The 20,814-nt window shown below is 34.4% G+C and overlaps 1 protein-coding gene and 1 long non-coding RNA gene across 3 annotated transcripts; one reads left to right on the forward strand and one right to left on the reverse strand.

The window, feature by feature from the left end:
* The first annotated feature begins 6,680 nt into the window (after positions 1–6,680).
* On the forward strand, positions 6,681–9,913 carry LOC139863054 (uncharacterized). 2 transcript variants are annotated; one of them, XR_011764388.1, is made up of 6 exons: positions 6,681–6,774; positions 7,445–7,500; positions 7,576–7,681; positions 8,307–8,451; positions 8,985–9,105; positions 9,509–9,913. It is a non-coding gene; the product is annotated as an uncharacterized lncRNA (long non-coding RNA). The 2 variants fall into 2 exon arrangements; XR_011764386.1 differs by having other exon boundaries at positions 8,315–8,451.
* Positions 9,914–16,666: 6,753 nt separating this feature from the next.
* LOC139864298 (uncharacterized) lies at positions 16,667–19,350 on the reverse strand. Its single transcript, XM_071852875.1, has 4 exons — positions 19,310–19,350; positions 18,520–18,803; positions 18,118–18,444; positions 16,667–16,833 (listed from the first exon to the last, which is right to left on the reverse strand). Exons 1-4 carry the CDS (start codon positions 19,348–19,350, stop codon positions 16,667–16,669), a joined length of 819 nt encoding a protein of 272 aa, XP_071708976.1.
* Positions 19,351–20,814: the final 1,464 nt, after the last annotated feature.

Below are 20,814 nucleotides of genomic sequence, written 5' to 3' on the forward strand. Positions count from 1 at the left end.
TAGCTAACTCCAACATTACTGCATATAGAGTGTCTATGGTTGTTCCAAAATATATTATATAGATGGGTCGATATGATATGTCAAAATATTGTATACGTGTCTATGGTATCCCAAGATTACATAATATATATTAGAATATATGAATAATACAATATAAGTTAGCTAGGATATGATTTGTATAGAATTGTTACAATATTTCCCGTAGCTACAACAATAAAAAATATCCAATCTTGTTTTACCATAACTTGTTCGTTTTAAATCCGTTTTGAGTGAATCAAATTGCTATAGTTCCATATTGAACTCTATTTTATGAATCTAAATATAAAAAGTATAGGTTTATAGTCAAAAATATAAGTTACAAGTCATTTTTGTAAGAGGTAGTCATTTCAGTCGAAAGAACGACGTCTTGATGACCATTTTGAAAAACATACTTCCACTTTGAGTTTAACCATGATTTTTGGATATAGTTTCATGTTCATAAGAAAAATCATTTTTCCAGAAGAACAACTTTTAAATCAAAGTTTATCATAGTTTTTAATTATCAAACCCAAAACAGCCCGCGGTGTTACTACGACGGCGTATATCCGGTTTTACGTTGTTTTTCGTGTTTCCGGGTTTTAAATCATTAAGTTAACATATCATATAGATATAGAACATGTGTTTAGTTGATTTTAAAAGTCAAGTTAGAAGGATTAACTTTTGTTTGCGAACAAGTTTAGAATTAACTAAACTATGTTCTAGTGATTACGAGTTTAAACCTTCGAATAAGATAGTTATATATATATGAATCGAATGATGTTATGAACATCATTACTACCTCAAGTTTAGTAGGTAAACCTACTGGAAGTGACAAGAAATGATCTAGCTTCAAAGGATCTTGGATGGCTTGAAAGTTCTTGAAGTAGGATCATGACACAAAAACAAGTTCAAGTAAGATTTTTACTCGAATTAAGATAGTTTATAGTTATAGAAATTGAATCAAAGTTTGAATATGAATATTACCTTGAATAAGAAAGATAACCTACTGTAAATAACAAAGGTTTCTTGATCTTAGATGATTACTTGGAATGGATTAGAAAGCTTGGATATAAACTAGTAAACTTGAAAGGATTTTCGAAGAGTTCTTGAAGTGTTCTTCCTAAGATGATTATAGCTTGATTCTTGAAGTAATTTTTGATGAAGATGGTGATTAGCTACTGGAAAAATTCATTCATAAGTGTGTGTCTGTTGAGAGAGAATTAGAAAGAGAATTGGAAGTGAAATGGAGTGAATGATGAGTGGTAAGTGGTGAGTGGTGAGTGGGGTTAAAAGGAGTTCTAGTCAGTTGACTAGTTCATGGTAGAAGTTAAAATTGATTAGTCATACACGACATAATCAAGAGTGGAATCCCATGCTAGTTTCTATTGGTATATACCCACAATAAGTACGTCTAGAAGCTGTGTATAATACGGGTATGAATACGACTAGAATTCTTGATGGAAAAAGAATGGGAATGTAACTGTACCCATTTTCGTTAAGTATGAGTGTTTTGATATATGTCTTGAAGTCTTCCAAAAGTATATTAATACATCTAAATACACTACATGTATATACATTTTAACTGAGTCGTTAAGTCATCGTTAGTCGTTACATGTAAGTGTTGTTTTGAAACCTTTAAGTTAACGATCTCATTTAATGTTGTTAACCCATTGTTTATTATATCTAATGAGATGTTAAATTATTATCTTATCATGATATTATGATATATTAATATATCTTAATATGATATATATACATTTAAATGTCGTTACAACGATAATCGTTACATATATGTCTCGTTTCGAAATCCTTAAGTTAGTAGTCTTGTTTTTACATGTGTAGTTCATTGCTAACATACTTAATGATATATATAATTATCATTTTATCATGTTAAATATAGTGTAACAATATCTTAATATGATACATATGTATTTAGTAAGACGTTGTAATAACGATAATCGTTACATATATCGTTTCGAGTTTCTTAACTTAGTAGTCTCATTTTTATGTATATAACTCATTGTTAATATACTTATGGAGATACTTACTTATCATAATCTCATGTTAACTATATGTATATTCATATATATATATATATATATATATATATATATATATATATATATATATATATATATATATATATATATATATATATATATATATATATATATCGTCATGTCGTTTTTACAAGTTTTAACGTCCGTGAATCGCCGGTCAACTTGGGTGGTCAATTGTCTACATGAAACTCATTTCAAATAATCAATTCTTAACAATTTGATTGCTTAACATGTTGGAAACACTTAATCATGTAAAAATCAATTTCATTTAATATATATAAACATGGAAAAGTTCGGGTCACTACATAAGGTGCGCGGCGCGCACCACCCTTTGTGCACGGCGCGCAAAAGGCCTGATCAGTTCTGTCCGGTTTTGTCATTTTTGGATTAAAGATCTCCCACTTCCCGACACTTTTAGACAAAATGCTTTTCACAACATTTTATAATATGTAAAACTAACACGTTTCAATAATAAAACAAGGTTTACGTCACCGGGCCCACATCGGCCATTTTATGACTTTCGTACAAAATACAAGTTTTCGACTACATGAGTTTAAGTTCCAAACACAACCACGAGCATGATGTTTGGGGAAAAACTACCCGATCCTAAGTCGAAACCAAAAGTAATCCAAGTAAGCATCAAAAGGGAAAATCATCTAATCCCGAGCATACCCTTGCCACGTCCGCCTCCGAACCTAAAAATGTAAACAACGAGAGGGTAAGCTAATGCTTAGTGAATGCAATACTTATACGCATACATACATAATTCAATCATTTGCATACACCTACACAAACAACACAATAACATTAGCAAACCACAATAAACGAATAACGAATAATTAACGTACAATGCTAATAACACATACCTAACCCAAATATCCACAATGTCGACATTCGACACGATGTTGGTCGACAAAGAGCGGTAGGTCAAATACGTTAACCACTCACCAACCATCGCAACGCGTACGTGACCGACGAAGAGCGGTAGGTCAAAATCGTTAACCACTTGTCACTACGCACCATGAGGCCGACGAAAAGTGCAACCGAAACGTTAACACTTACCTCAATCAAAAGGATGGCCGACGAAAAGCGTAACCGCTTACCATCCTACGATAAATGGACAACGAAGAGTGAATCCCTAAACGGATAACACTCACCACTTACCCAAACACACATGTGGCCGACGAAGAGCGATAGGTCAAACATTAATCACTCGCCACAAAACCAAATATACACATGTGACCGACGAAGAGTGATAGGTCAAACATTAACCACTCGTCACATATCCAAACGCACACATGTAGCCGACGAAGAGTGATAGGTCAAACGTTTATCACTCGCTACATAACCAATACTAACATGTAACCGACAAAGAGCGATAGGTCAAACATTTATCACTCGTCACATGCCTCAACTCCAATTGTGGTCGACAAAGAGTCCTTCCTTACAGAAATCACTCACCACATTCCAAACACACACATACACACGTGGCCGACAAAGAGCGATAGGTCAAACGTTTATCACTCGCCACATACACTAAACGAATATAGCCAATGAAGAGCTATCCACACGGATATCACTCACTATATTTTCCCAACTCAATTGTGGTCCACGAAAAGCGAATCCTAACGGATGTCACTTACCACGTCGCATGCAAGCAACCAAATTATATACATAAACGTATAAATATTCCACTCACCTTGATTACTTGAAAAGCAATCCCGCTTGAGCTACTAATCGTCCAAATGCAAATTACCTAAGTAATTTACAACAAATAAGCCAAACATTATAGCCTATAACCAAAATACCAATAAGTGCAATATTAACCCAATTGCACTTACTTCCAATTTGACTAAGTCAAATCTCACCCGAAACACCCATAATCACAATCGACTAGTGATTATGTTCCAACTACCCATTTACTAAAGGTTTCATCACCAAAACACATTACTTGCATCAATTTACACAAAACCCATTTTGACCTAATCTCAAGTCAAAACACCAATTTGCAAGTTTACACTAATAATCACTTATAACCTAAGTTAACAAGTGATTTCACATCTAAACATGATTATCAATTAATCAATTTCATCATCCAACCCAAAACCCACCAACAATGGTTATCAATACCATTTACTAGCTCAATCACCCAATTATCAACTAGTGGGTTTACTCAAGAACACCCAAATCAAAACTCCAATTATGAACACTAATCAAACTAAGAAAACTCGGATTTAGAACTTACCAATACTACCACAACGTAGCTAGGAGCGAGATGAACAACTTTAACACTCGAGCTTTTGATCGATTCAAGCTCCTTCTTCACCAAATCACCAAATCTCTCTCTAGAAATCTCTCTCTCTCTCTCTCTAAGAATGAAATGAGAGTGTTTGTGGATTTGAAATATGATCCAAAACTAGATCCCAAACTGATAATATGACACCCACTCAATTTCAGACAGTGAGTTCCAGTTTGCTACAGTTTGATTAATCGATGTTTAGGTACACTTGTACACTTGGGTTTAGGGTCTTACAGATGGTATGATAGATATTTTATCAATAATGTGATGAAATATTTGGAAGAGGACGATGATGAAGTTGATTGTTGCTCTTCCTGCGCGTCCTCGGGCTCGGAAACATAGATTCAATAACTAGTCGTGGTGTTCATTTTCGGGTCGTTTATATTTGTGGTTCTCGTGTATGGCTTTCGTGTATGGTATTTTGCGTGGATCTTTGGTAGTTGGGCTAGGGGTGTGCGAGTTTCCTTTAGTGTCCTCGTGCTAGTGTGTTCAAGTTTTTGTTTGTTTGTGTATTTGTGTGTGGTCTCGTGTCTTGTCTAGCTTCTTGCTAGTTTGTCTCGTGTTTTATGTATATATATATATACATAAAACTTACTTAAGCCATCAATACCGGCTATCCCGACATTTAGCCACCCATTTGAGATCCCCATCTCACATTGGTGTTACACGGTACACCGGGCCAGAGAGTTAAATTCTAAAGACCGTTAAATCCCCCTCTTTTTGTTGACAAGTATTGACCGAACCCTTAGGATCAAATCTACGTTTGATCAAACTGCGCCGTCCGTGGAACATTTAAGTTAAAGAGTTTAGTTAATCTTTTATCTTTGTGCTCATCATATTCACTTGTCTTTTCTTACGTGTTGTTACATCTACAAACTGCGGATAACCGAATAAAACAAGTCAAAACGTGACCAATACCTTCCGACAGAAAGGAACGAAGCGTATGGCGGATCAAATGGAAGGATGGGAGACGACTGAGATCTCTTTTCCAGCTATTCAAGTGGACGATACTTCATGTGCGCCAATTGTGGTACAAGGTTACCTAACCTAATCCAGATATGGCATAAAGCACTTACATATGGACACGGGCAGTAATGTATACATCATGTACGAATAATGCTTCAGACAATTACAGTAATATTATCTTACCTAACATACCTCAACTCAAGTGAATGAATCATTAAAAACCACATGAACGGCAATCTATGGTCCAGAACGGGCGATTACCTCCACCCATACCACTACCATCCTTGCCGAGTTGCTGTATTCTCTGATATGCCTAGACTTTTTGTCTAAAATAACCTATGTAATATGAAAAATAAAAATCTTACCAAAATATGCATAGAGCTAATAATAGATATTTTCAATTTCTTTCAAAAACAAATGACTAAACGAATGTCTATAATGTAACGTAATACAAAACAGACTCAAAATAAATGATACTACAGGTAATATAAACATTCTCACATATCAAATCGTATGCACACAAAACTGCTGTAGGTGATTTATGGTTTTAAGAAAACGATTTTCCAATTAATTATTATCATGTACATACATAAATATAATAACAATAACTTTAAGCGGAAGTGTATTAATTATATTAATAATAAATCACCAAAAACGGATCCATATAATTCATATGGTTAAATAAATAAATACAACAAGAGAGTGATCGAAGTTTATACCTTTCTTGAAGAACCGGATTGATGGAAGAGAAACTAACAATCAAAAGTATGATTGCCGCTAGGGTATTCCACACTAACAATCAAGAGAATATGATTATTTATTCAATCATAAGACTTTGAAAAAATCTATTTTGTTTCGTTCGTTTCACAAAAGGGATTCGTATGGGTTTTTTTTTATGTTTGCCGTAAAAAACAAATATGGTTTGTGAGGGATTATTATTGTGTGTCATACAACCACAGAACCAAAAACATTAATATCACTATCACTATATACATTAAAAGAGAGTCTCGATTAGCTAATAAATGTTTTCAAAACCTTCTTAATTACCATTAGATTAGAAAATTACATTATAATACCCTTTGATCCAACGGTCTATAATCATCCACTAAAAAAATTAGCTAATAAATCAATTTTATACACACTCCATCCCTCAAATACACTTCTATTAAAAAAGGGAGATGATATTTCCAACATGAATTTTGATAAATCCACATAAATTTACTAAGTTAACCTTAATGATATTTTTGCACAAATTTCTCACTACTATGTACCCGAGGGTATTATTGGAAGAATGCAGATAATTTTTGTGAATATCACCTCCCTTACACGCTAGCTTCCAACAAAATTAGGGGTTTCGTTCAAAGACTAATACACTCTAATTTTGTTCAGCTATTATCTTAGTCGACGAAGAAGACGACGTGGAATTACCTGGTATGTGTGCAATTAATTTTGAGTTTTTAATCTAGGGTTTTGCCTTTTTGTTTGGAATTGTTTTTGGGTTTTGCCTATTTTTTGGAACTGATTTGAGCAACGATTTGAGGTTTTTTTCTTGATAGATTGACGATTTTCTTTTGGCTGAACTTTTTTTGTTTAGAGATTATTGCAGTATTGCTAATTTTCAATTTCTTTTCTTATTGTGTTTTTTTATTATATCGCAATTGCAATTGTTTTTAAATCTTCCTGGTATGTTTGGTTTAGCTTATGAGCTTTGTTGATTTTAAGCTGTTATTTTAGATTTCAGGTTACAATGCTCCTAAATTTAAGTGAGTTTGCATTGCAAACTTTGCAATATGCTTTTTTTTTTTTTTTTTTTTCCTTTTATATATTCATGGTGGATTGGTCATGGTTTGATAATAGACTTTGCTATTGAGTGTCAGTTTACCACGTATTAACATGAAGTTGCAAAAACTGGATTAGGATCGCCTGCAACTACAAATGGGTCGATTGTATCACTGTACATATATATTGTTTGTAATAATGCGTGTGCTGCTACGAATGAAAATAAACCATCCTGCGACGATGATACACATATCGCGCTATACATGTATTATTTTTTTCGCACCTTTTTTCGCTCACTGTATCGCGGGGCTATTTTTTGTAGGTTGTATATTGCAAAACCGTTGGTGTTCATCGAAGTTGCATCGACGGAGAGTAATTGTAAGTATTAATGACTTTGTTATTTTATCAAATTTATTTGCTTTCTAGCCTGAAATGAGGTATTTGTTTTTCTAGGCCATTTGTACTACCGAACGTTCAGCGAGTGCTGAAGGAAAGTCATACCGATTGGTTCACCACTTTAGTGTGTAGACCATCGAGAGCAAACCAATTGCAGACTCAGGTTCCTAATTAACAATACACGACTCAGACTTTAACTTAGTACTTATACACACTGTTATGACAATCTGTATGTGCTAACACTTTCATCCACACTTATAACCAACCTGCTGATCATTTGACACACCACACAGTTGTGGTATTGATTTCATTTTTTTTTTATGTTGTGGTGGTTAAAGTAAGTCGAGATCAAACAAAATCATTTATAAAAAGATTGATAGAAAGTGAACATATATGGTTGATTAAAATAGATATAGATAGTTAGCTTAAACAACAAACCTGATCATAAGTCCTAGAAAAGCTTAATTCATGAAATGTGTAATTGGATTAGTTAAGATGCATACATGATGTGTTTTTGTGTTTAAGATGATGATGATAATACTCAGATATGATCACACATATGAACCTATATGAACTTTTATTGTATTATACTGGAATATACACAATGATATGTGAGAATCAATTATACGGAAGTATAATTTTTTTTGCGACCTGGTTGGGTGTTGTCTCGACCGACTCTTAAGTGCTTATTAAAGATACTTCTTTTATTTACTAAGGAAGATAAGATGATAGTTTTATTTTTTTTTCTTAGATGTTGTAGTGTTTTAATTTAGTCTGTTTATGTTAAGTTGATCAGATGAGAGGAATCCTTATTTTAGGATCAAGACATCTATGAGGAACTAGCCCCAGGCATTGATGAAGCTGATAAAAAACGATCCACTTGTTATCGTTGAGTATGCTGATGAGAATTATGGTCACTACCGAAAACAGGAGGTAATTTTTACGAGTTTATGTTGATATTCCTATCAGGATCGATAATTACGATACAGTGATAATATAAAGAAGGCAAATGGAAAACAGTCGCATTTACCATAGTACTTTGGTTGTGTTCTTACCACAACTTACATGTTTTTTTAAACAAAAGCAAATAACTTTCATTGATTTGATATAGAATATAATATGTACATGTGTGGCAGTGTGAAGAAATAGCACACTGAAGTTACAGCGAGATAGGATATGTAGTACAGTTACAAATAGACAGCAAAATAATTAGGATAAAAAATTGTGCAGCCCAGCATTGGAGAAATCCATTATCATAGATACAATGACATTTTTAGCCTTCTGATCTCCTAAACTTTCATGTTTTTTAAACTTTTGTATTATATTTTTGCAATTTAACAATAAACACCAAACCTTTTGTTTTAATAGGAAACAATTACATGTTGAATTGTCCTATGCTATGACTTATAAGTAAAAGTCAACAACATATAAAATTTCTCACCCTTTTAATGTTCTCTGATTCACAGGTACACCATCAAAGAATAAAAGAGATTGAAACAACACATTCGTAAAGAAGGCATCTACTTTTGAATGTATATATTGAAGGTGGCCTACACTCATGAACCAACATCAACTAATGTGACCAAGGTGACATATGCTAGATTCAACCAATTTGATGGTGTACTTATAAAGTGGTCACTTTGTGTCATGTTACTCTTAAATGGTTCAGAAAAAAGAAGGTGAAAAGGGAGAAATGGGTTGAACGGGTCAAGATGTAATGTGTATATTTATAGCATACAACTTCCCGGGTTAAAACACTAAAACATTCAGATAAATCTTAAACATTATAGCCTATGTTGTAATTTCAAAAGCTATCATTGTTAATATAATATGATAAAAAAATTTTGCGGGTCAAACAAAACCAAACATTTTGACTTGTACTTAAAGATAACCCGTTATCCAACTAGTGCAACATGTCCTTTTTGCCTCATCTAACATATGTGTATGTGTTTATTTGTCTTTGTTTGCTAACAAACGTTTTGCAAAACAGAAAATATGCATACCCAAGAGGCCGAGACTCATAGCAATGGCTGGAGTTCAAGTTGTAACGGTGGGTTCCCTTTTATACTATGCAATTGGTGGCCCAGCTGTAATTTACGCCGTTTCAGTTCTAATGGGCATGTGTCATGTGGCCCAGCTTAAATTCTCTTCGTTGGTTTACAGGTTTGTTCAATTCAAACGATTAATACTTTCTTTATGAATACATAACTTTGTATATACACAGCCATGACACATGAATCACCTGATGCAACATGAATAAACGGGAATTCAGGAAATCAGCCGTACGTCCGATCCAATTTCACCAAGAACAATCAACCATATATATAGCCAAGACTATAAATGTAAGTAGTTGGCTTATATGTTGTGAATTTTCCTTACTCTTTTATTTCGTATATTCGTAGATATAATATATATATATAGGGTAGGTTCAAACGAGAACCACAAAAAGGATGAGAACTGCCAGAACTTTTTATTTTCATAGTTTTTATGCACTGAAATCCAACAAATTACATGCAAATGTTAATTAATGCTCATATTATTAACAAACATATGTTCATTACCACAAATTACACGTTAAATTGATAATTATATGAATTGTTCGCATGTTACTCAAACAAATATGCACTTGTGAACATGAAACTATATATTTGATTATATATGCAAAATATAAGTTTTTTCGGACTATTTTATGTTCATTCTTGTTCATCATCAATATTTATGGGTGATTCAATCTACTCACATGTGAAAATCTTTGTAAATTAAAAGTTCTCGCAGTTCTCGCCTTTTTTGTGGTTCTCGTTTGAACTTTTGGCAATATATATATATATATATATATATATATATATATATATATATATATATATATATATATATATATATATATATATATATATATATATTGAAATGTAGAGATTCATGTTACCACACGATTTACCTATAACTTCATGTCATCCATATTGCAACTTCTTAATGTTCTTAATGTTTATGAAGTTTTATTTGCTTTTTTCATTGTTCATATTTCATTAATTTGTGAGATCGTGTATCATTGACATATTAATTTGTGTCTTGAGCATTATTTACACACGTAAGTGTAGTCTCAAATGTATTCAAAAAGTTATCAATTAAACTGATTCATGAAAATTTGCAAGACACCTAATTTTTTTAGGCAAATCATTTGTTGTTAGAGGAGACTATTGTGATGTGAATAATTTCTCGAATGACATGTTAAAAAATCTTTGAAAATTAACTGTTATCAAACATTTTTTTTTGTGATCAAATACAAAATTCATGGTACATTTTAGACACATTATATCGAATTGTTCAATCATCGTGGTTTTTCGTTTGATTAACTTTCACCTTTTTTACAGGAAACATCGATGACGTTATTCACACTTTACAACTACCTTGAAAGATTGAAGTTGTTTAATCTACACTGGGAAGTTATACCTATATAAAGTGTATTTAATTCTTTTTATCAAATATTTTATTTGAATTAGAACTTTGTGTTTCAACATTGTTAAATTTTGATTTGATTACTTTCATGTTATTCCAAGTTCACCATATTATACTCATATAATGTGCATTAATCAATCCTTACATAAAAGTGTCGTTTCTATTTTACTATAACAAAAATTTAACAAAGAATTCCGCGAATTCGCGGATCTTTAACTTTATTTTGAATACATTTTTCTATTTATTCTTACGCATTTGAAATTTTAGAATGTTGTATTGTTTATTTATGATATCATGGTTAAAGATTGTCTTGAATAATAACTATACCATAAACTCCGTGAAATCGCGGGTCTTTAACTAATATACTTTGAATATTTTTGGTACAATTTTAATTATATATACTTATAGTACAAACTAAATTCATTTTGACAACTAATATAAGCTTAATGGATAAAATGGATTCACGTTGAGAGTTAATGATTTAAGGTTAAGAAATTGCTATATAGAGTTTACGATTTATGGTTTACAGTTTAAGATTTAGGGTTTAGGGTTACGATTTTAGAATTTATGCTTTAGGGTTTGGGGTTTAAGGTTTATGATTTAGTGTATAGGGTTTACGGTTTAGTGTTTAGGGTTTAGGGTTAAGGGTTTATGGTTTAGGGTTTAGGGTTTAGAGTTTAGGCTTTAGAGTTTAGGGTTTAGTTTTTAGCATTTATGGTATAGAGTTTAGGGTTTGAGGTTTAGGGTTTTATGGTTTAGGGTTTAAGATTTACATATAAGGTTTAGGGTTTAGGGTTTAGTGTATAGGGTTTAGTTTATATGGTATAGCTTTTAGAGTTTAGGGTTTAGGGTTTAGATTTTAGAATTTATGGTTTAGGTATAGTGTTTAAGGTTTAGGGTTTAGTGTGTAAGGTTAAGGGTTGGTGGTTCATGGTTTAGGGTTGATTTAGCATTTAGTTTTAGGGTTTAGATATAGGGTTTAGGGTTTAGTTTTTAGGGTTTAGGGTTTAGTTTTTAGGGTTTAAGGTTTAGATTTTAGAATTTATGGTTTAAGGTTTAAGGTATAGGGTTTAGGGCTTAGGGTTTTGTTTATACAATTTATGTTTTAGAGTATAAATATAGTGTTTATGGTTTATGGTTTAGTGTATAAAATTTAGGGTTTAGGTTTAGAGTTTAGATATAGAGTTTAGGGTTTAGTGTATAGGGTTTAGGGTTTAGTGTTTAGGGTTTATGGTTTAGACTTTAAGGTTTAGATTTTAGAATTTATGGTTTAAGGTTTATGATATAGGGTTTAGGGCTTAGGGTTTTGTTTATACAATTTATGGTTTAGAGTATAAATATAGTGTTTAGGGTTTAGGGTTTAGTGTATATGATTTAGGGTTTAGGTTTATGGTTTAGTGTATATGGTTTACGGTATATGTTTAAAGTTTAGGGTTTAGGTTTAAAGTTTATGTAAGAATGTATCTGGTTCAATTTTTCTTTCGTTAGTTAAGCCACCTTTTTTCAAAAGGGATTGGGGTTTAAGGTTTTCTTTCGTTAGTTAAGAATGTATCTGTATATTATTATGTATTTATGCCATTAATTGTTTAAATGGTTTATGGTTTTCTTATTGTTTATAATGTATTTACGATATTATTGCTTATGGTGTAATTTAAAATCTGAACATTATGATTTATTTATTTATGATATAATTGATTATGGTTTTATTTAGGGTTAGTGTTTAGATTTATAGTTTAGGGTTTAGATTTTAAAGTTTAGAGATTAGGTTTAGTGTTTAGAGTTTAGATTTAGTGTTTAGAGTTTAGGGATTTGGGTTTAGATTTAGGGTTTAGGATAGAGTTTAGGGTTATATTATAGGGCTTAGGGTTTAGGGTTTAGGGTTAGGGTTTAGATTTAGGGTTTTGGGTTTAGATTTTAGGGATTAGATGTTAGGTTTGGGGTTTAGATTTAGGGTTTAGGATTTAGGTTAGGATTTAGGGTTTAAATTCCAGGGTTTAGTGTTTAGGGCATAGGGTTTAGTGTTTATGGTTTCGATTTAGGGTTTAGGATTTAGGGTTTGGATTTAGGGTTTAGGTTAAGGTTTAGGGTTTATATTCAGGGTTTTGGTTTTAGGTTAGGGTTTAGGGTTTTGATTTTAGATTTCAGGGTTTATATATTAGGTTTTGGGTTTAGATTTAGGGTTTAGATGTTAGGTTTTGAGTTTAGGGTTAAGGTTAGGGTTTCAGGTTTAGATTTTAGGGTTTAGGGTTAGGGTTTAGATTTAATTTTTAAATCACAGGATTTAGAAAAGTTTAGGGTTTAAGATGTAGGGTTTAGATTTTATGTGTAAGGTTCAAATTTTATGGTTTAGATTATATTGTTTAAGGTTTAGGTTAGGGTTACCTAATATTATCATATGTGATATGTAATATGTACATTGGTTTTACTAAGTAAATCTGTAATCTGTATATTATGATGTATTTTTACTATTTATTTATGGTGTTATTTTAAATCTGTATATTTAAACAAATTGTATTTAAGTTTACATATAAATATCCTAATGTACTTTTACTTTTGGTCTTACAGGGAAATAAAATAACGGCTCCAGTTTACAAAAATGTAATGGGTTTTTTTACGGGTGGTGATTCTCACACACCATTTTTTGATCCATATACACTTTTGTACTATAAACTTACAATTATATCCCTATATTTACCTTGGGAGTTGAACTTGTATTATTATTTTAAACATAAGTAAGGATATAATAGTTAATTAGATATGTATAGATCAATAAATAGTGTATGAGGATCACTCCCCTTTTTTTACTCATACTTTCAAAGAATGTAGTTTTGTTGAAATTACCAACTTTGATGTGATACCGGACAAAGATGAATTCAAACTTATGGACTACAAATTTAAAATCAGTTTGTTGAAAAAAAAACTATATTCAAAAAGTGTCACGAGTTTACTATTTTCAAAGATATGTACAACTTCGTTACTTTCAAGGAAGTTCGAGAGTGGTTTCTCGCCAAAGAAAACATTCAAGCTGTGATTTCTGTTTTTAGTCAATAAACGCGAACTCAAGACCATACATGTTGACTTTTTACTATTTTAACTCCTTTTCTTTGTTTATTTATGAGGTTTGACGATATGGGTTTGTTTTTCGTTGAATATGGTAACAGAGTCCTTATGGTGATTTAATAGTTTGTGTTGTTTCTGATCTTCAACCAGCATTTGATCATCCTAAACTTATAGGCTAAAAGCAATTGTATTATACTACTAATAACTAAATACATATAATATTATAGTTACAATTATATAAAGAGCTTATATGTTGACATTAAAATATATGTATGTATATAAATAATAAAAGTTGAGATTCAATGGTACTCCATTGAAAAGTTTGAGATTTACGAATCTAATAGATTTAAGTAACATTATTATACTAATGGGGTGAACTCTAAAAGGCCAAAGGGGCATAAGCAAGTGACGATTTAACTTTGGGCAGAATTCGGATGTTGTCCGGAAGGGACTATTCCTATCAGAAGAGCTACTGAAAAAAATGTTTTAAGATCGAGTTCGTTACGAAGATTTAGAAAACAGATCAGAAGAAGTGTGAGACATGACACCTTGTCTTGCGCGTGTAACTCCTGGACCAGCGGTCAAACTATGTACGTTTTCTTCAAGATCCGAAAAGCAAATCTTTGGGTGAGTTAATTTTATTTTCATACAAAATATACTTTACCAAATATGATATAACCATTAATAGGTCACATTCATAAGTACATTTGAGGATCTTTATTTTTCTTTGAACATGTTATTGACAAATAATTATGGACCGTTTCAAGATTAAAATATGTATGCGATTTAGCGGCTGCCGGAAGAGCTTCAAAAACTACATGAACTACAAAGTAATTATGACTATGAGCGTCTCAATCTGAACAACAAAACTCATATATGGGGTTTGAAGCAAGAAAAAAGATCAAAGAAAAACTATGTTTCTAAAGGGTGAATAAAGTTCTTAACTGTAAATGGGTATGTTCCGGACGACAAGTGTTTGATTGCGTTCCTGCGTGACGAACGCAGGTTCATCATGGTCAAAGATGGAACTCACCCGGTGTAACAGTTTGTTTCGGTATCAAAGTCTTTTGATTCTGCAGATTTTCCATTAGTTTGTGCAGAAGTGTTAATGAATATGAATTTAGTTTCTTTCTATTTTGATGCTTAGGCATGTAATTATGAAACACTTTAAGATATAACTTATGGTAGCTTAGTAACCATTGAATATTTTGGTATGTAATTGAACTTTATGATAGGTCAATCGATGAATGATGGTAAGTTTGATATGCTACAGATCTTATCATTAAAAACGAATTGCAATTAAACAACTAAAATGTATGATCTTATGTTTGTATAATCTTACTCTTATGTTTATTAAATTTTTTTTCTAAATATATTACAAATAGTATTCTTATGAAAACATCAATGTAACATCCGTGTTACATCCGTCCCACATCAGTTGGAGAGGGGAACGAAGCATGCCTTATAAGTGTGTGGAGACCTTTCCTAGCATGACGCATTTTGGGACCATAAGCGCAGCAGATCTCATGAGAACTCTGCAGTTAAGCGTGCTTATGCGAGAGCACTACCAGGATGGGTGACCTCCTGGGAAAGTGCTCGTCGTGTGTGGTTGCCAAGAAAAATCCGTGCGCCTACGGGCAAAGCGGACAATATCATGCTACGGGGAACGTGTTACCTGGGATGTTACAGATGGTATTAGAGCCAGGCCCCGAACCAAACGTCGCTGTGTCCCATTAGGGGGGAGGATTGTAACATCCGTGTTACATCCGTCCCACATCGGTTAGAAAGGGAAACGAAGCATGCCTTATAAGGGTGTGGAGACCTTTCCTAGCATGACGCGTTTTGGGACCACAAGCGCAGCAGATCTAATGAGAACTCTGCAGTTAAGCGTGCTCAGGCGGGAGCACTACCAGGATGGGTGACCTCCTGGGAAAGTGCTCGTCGTGTGCGGTTGCCAAGAAAAATCCGTGCGCCTACGGGCAAAGCGGACAATATCATGCTCCGGGGAACGTGTTACCTAAGATGTTACAATCAACTTCATATTGATCATCTTCTAATGTTAGATTGTTTGGATAACCAAATTCAAAGCAAAATAACAAATACAATATAATATGGTATTAATAAATGATTTCATCTTTCAAAAACCTCGCAAAATCGCGGGTCTTTAACTAGTATATACATCAATGTCGGTTTAAGAATATTACGAATTGAAGTCAGTTTACAAATAAATTAAGAGTATGTATTAAAACAAATATTATATTTTAATAACAATCCAATTTCCTTATTGACTACAATTCGGTCCTTGATCAATACGATTGTACGAATCAAATTTAAATATTAATTAACTAATTAATTAATTATTTAATTTAATTTCTTTATTAATTGAATAATATATATGACGCCTAAGTGTATATGTGTGTGACCCCGAAGGCTCACATAAACTCAGCCATATAGTTATGTGTTGTACCTTGCGCATTAATTCTACAATTGCAACATTTGAATCCACACTAGTGTCTCGAACGCAACGGAAGAGAATAATATAACCTTTACCGGTATAACAAAATGTATAATTCTGTATTATTAAACAGATCATTTAGCCTAAATTCACATGCTTGAATTATTAAAGTATTGCTTTTCAGCAAGCAAATATAACTTTTTCTTTCATGAAAACAAAAGTAAGATCATCAATTGTTACAGTAAATATCAACACATAGTCCAAAAGAAGAAAAAAACCATCTTTAAGATCATTTAGCCTAAATTCACATGTGATCCATATCACCTTCGCATAAGAAGATGACCAAACTTTAAAAAAGCATCTTTAAGAGCGTTATTAGATTTTGACCATGAAAGACTACCAACAAAGCAGTAGAATTAGACATCATCTGACATGTTTACAAGCGCAAACCCTAGTAAGCAAAGTATTAACAGCAAATAGAAGCATGTTAAGTATCAGGATAACTTCTTTTCTTGCTTCCATCAATCCAACAAGTACAGTGATTAATAATCAAATCACAAAACCACATAAATCAGAAAAGAAGTTAGAAAGAATGACATATAATTTTAATATATTAACATTAATACATTATATGATTCCACTAAGTAACTCGAGAAAACAACTATAATATTAGCATTGTCTTATTCCGAACACAAATGAATAATCAACTTTGAAACATTAATTATCAAATCAATCAATTATCAATCAATAAACATATAACTGGTAGAAATGCACCGTTACTAAGCTAAATACGGGACTAACAACATCAATTAACATCGAAACCCTAAATGAATTACCTGAACGAAGCATATGAACAATATTAAGAATGAAGTGATGAGTTCGTTGACGATATCTTGTTCTAATCAATTTGTAAGAAGATGAGCCTTAAAATTTGAGGTTCATTTACAAAGAGATGATTGATGAAGAAGAAAATATTAAAGTTTGAGATATGCATCATATTTTTGCCCGCTATTAATAATTAATTATTATTATTATTATTATTATTATTATTATTATTATTATTATTATTATTATTATTATTATTATTATTATTATAATAAAAAAACTTAAAAGTTTTAAAACTTACAAAAAATTAGTGGGAAGCCTAGAGACAATCTGGGCCCCCACACCTCTAGCAATAGCAAAACCTATCCTAGTAAAAATATGAGCAGCAGCACCGGCACTAAAATCTTGCGCCATCGAACTCTTCTGAACCCGCTTTAGCAAAGAAACAGCCTCCTTCTCTAATTCCCCCAGGGAAGAAAATGAGAAAGGAATGAACCCATAACCAATCTCCTGACAGCCAGATTCGTACTTGACCCGCTTCCGTCGAGCCGCATCAATCACAGCACGTCCAGGGACAAAGTCAGAAAGCCCAGACTGCGTCAAAGGAGAAGACCCTGTCAAGTCAACACAAACATCGCGACCACAATCCCAGGAATAAAGTAACACATCAGCAGGTCTGAGGGCCCTGTCGTTCCCTCCAGACAACCCAATGTCAACCTCCTTTCTCGCTGAAATCCCAGATCGATAACAAACATCAACAAGGGAATCCCGAACAATATTATGTCGATGCTTAATACCCACCATACCAGCACAAGACACGGCGTGATCCCCGAAAATATCCCTAGTAAAAACCCTTGAACAGGCAGAGCATGCCGTCGAGATAGAGAACAAAGGAACACCTAACCGGTAGCACAACACACATCGGTAAGTCTTTGCGTTCATCGTCTGACCCAACCCCAAAATAGGGACTGCCCTTAGCCAAGCAGATGTGTGATCACCCTGCTGTGATTTCCATAAGGCCGATTGTCGGGGAGATAACGAAAAAGTGGATTCTGCAGAAGCGGTAACCTTTGTGAAATAAACATCTGCCAATTTCTTCATGAGTATTGGGGCAGCGACCTCACTCGGATTACCTAAAATATCAAACCCAACCGTATTATTAAACAGACCCAATGCATCTTCAAAATCACGACCAAGACCAACAATACCCGTATGACGTAAGAGCTTGGTCTGCAACCCAGCAGACTGTAATCGAGAAGCCAGAAAAGCATAATGACGAACATCTCCCGCAGAATAAACACCAAGCCCTCCAAATGCAAATGGCAAGGTGGCAAGCCGCCACTGCCAATCACCAAACCCAGGCCCTGAAGCAGTAACAATACGCTCCAAAGAAGATCGAAGGGCTTCATCGAAAGCGCGTTGAGCCGCCTTAAATATACTAGGAGGACAAGTACGCAAGGTAAAGTAGAGTTTAGAAACTCCCGTACATGCCCTAAGCAACAACAACTCACACTGAGGATCATCAAGCTTAGCAACCTTATCCATAAGAGCAATGGACTTGGTCACCCTTTGCATCACCAGTTCACTACTAAAACCAAGATCGGAAGTTGCGGGGGCCCCTAGCAACTTAACACCATTTAAAGGCCGAGCAATATTAGGAGGAAAGACACCTACTTGCCTGCTGCGAGGGTCCTCCGTAGGCCAGAAAATTTCTGTTTTTTCAACGTTGAGATGTAGCCCAAAACGAGGCCCATCCTCCATAATCAAATGCAAAACCTTCCCCACCACCAAAGTGTCCCCAATAATAGTGCCATCATCCAAATACCACGCCTGAATACAAACCTCAAAATTATCTCTGATTTTAGAAACCAAGGGTTGTAAGACCAAAGCAAAAAGCAGCGGACCAAGGGGATCACCCTGTTGCACCCCCTGAGAAGACCATAAGGTGTGGTTCCCATAATACAATCTGGCTGGATTAGAGTAGATAATTCAACCCACCGAGAAATACTCGGACAAAGGCGGTGAACTTCACGTAACATGACCGTACGATCAACTAGATTGAAGGCATTTTGAAAATCAACTAATAACATAGAGAGGCCAACATCAGAGCCACGATCCTCAATCAACCGATTCACAGCATGAAGAATTGCCTCACCACCTGAAGAAACACCAACACCAAATTGAAGACCATCGAAGTAACTTCCCAAAGACTGGCCAACCATAGCAGCGCCAACCTTCGAAACAAGACGTCGCCAAACAGTACCCACAGCTATAGGACGAAGACCACCGCCGGGCTTGACAAGCGGTGTGAGGGGAGCACTAGCTATATACTCTCCTAATTCCATAGGGCACCTTCCAGCTAGAAAGAGATTAACGACCCCGGTAATAGAGCCAACCAACTCATCCGAGACTGCCACATCAGCACCACTCAAGCAATCCATAAGGTGTTGTGCACTTAAACCATCCCTACCACATGAAGTGCCCCGAGGAAAACTTTTAATCTGGCCCAAAATAACAGCAGAAGTCGTAACGAGGTGAAGGTGATCAACCGTCATATCAGGCAAGGATGGAGCTATAGAAGAAGGGTGCTTAGACAGCAAGTCCGCCAGTGTGGCGTCATTATAAGGAGCAACGCCTGATGAAGAAATAACACGAGCTGCAGCAGTGTAATGGCCATCACAAATCTTCCTACGACACTGCTTAATATTACGCTCTTCCAAATCAAGGACCTCATCATCAACCACTGACAACATAGGAGAATCCTCAGCCAAATACTCCCTCACAAGCTGTAAACTTCCACCCGCTGTCCCCCAAGAGCAAATAGCACGGGAAATATTCTCTTCCTGATGCCGACGCTTTATCGAAGACCTAGACTCGCGACTACTCCGTGGCCGAAAGGTTTTAAGGGTACAAAGGGGTAACACCAACAAAGAGACCCAACTAGAAATGTCATCAGGCTTAGAGATCACCTTATCAAGAGCACCTTTCAAAACCCGAGAAAACCCCAAACGACACTTGGGAGGGATAGACTTAACCGTGCGAAACCCCTTAGAGAACAACCGATCAAGGAGAGCCACGTCAAAACCATCGTAATGATCACGCACTGAACCATCCTCAATACAAAGTCGAGCAGGAGAAGAGGGAGCTAGTGGCTTGGAAAAATTATGAAGCACAAAACGAACAACACCATTTCCCTCATCGGGGGGCGCACATCCGGGCCCCTACCATGACGGCACTTAGCACGTACCGTGTGTGTTTTGTAGCAAACACCACATAACCAAATTCCCATACGCCTAAAAGTAACATCAGCCTCAGTATAAACACCCAAATTAGAAGTAAGAGAGTGTCGAGTGATATCCCGCGCATCGATACCACAATGACGATCACTAAGATGCTTGATAAGAGAACTTCTAACTAGCCCATTTCCACTCCCATTTTGACAGCCATTAAGACCCACAAAGGGACAATGAAACTTCACAGCGGCATGCGACATAGCTACACAC

This window comes from Rutidosis leptorrhynchoides, chromosome 8 (assembly GCF_046630445.1).
Source record: "Rutidosis leptorrhynchoides isolate AG116_Rl617_1_P2 chromosome 8, CSIRO_AGI_Rlap_v1, whole genome shotgun sequence".
NCBI classification, from domain to species: Eukaryota; Viridiplantae; Streptophyta; class Magnoliopsida; order Asterales; family Asteraceae; genus Rutidosis; species Rutidosis leptorrhynchoides.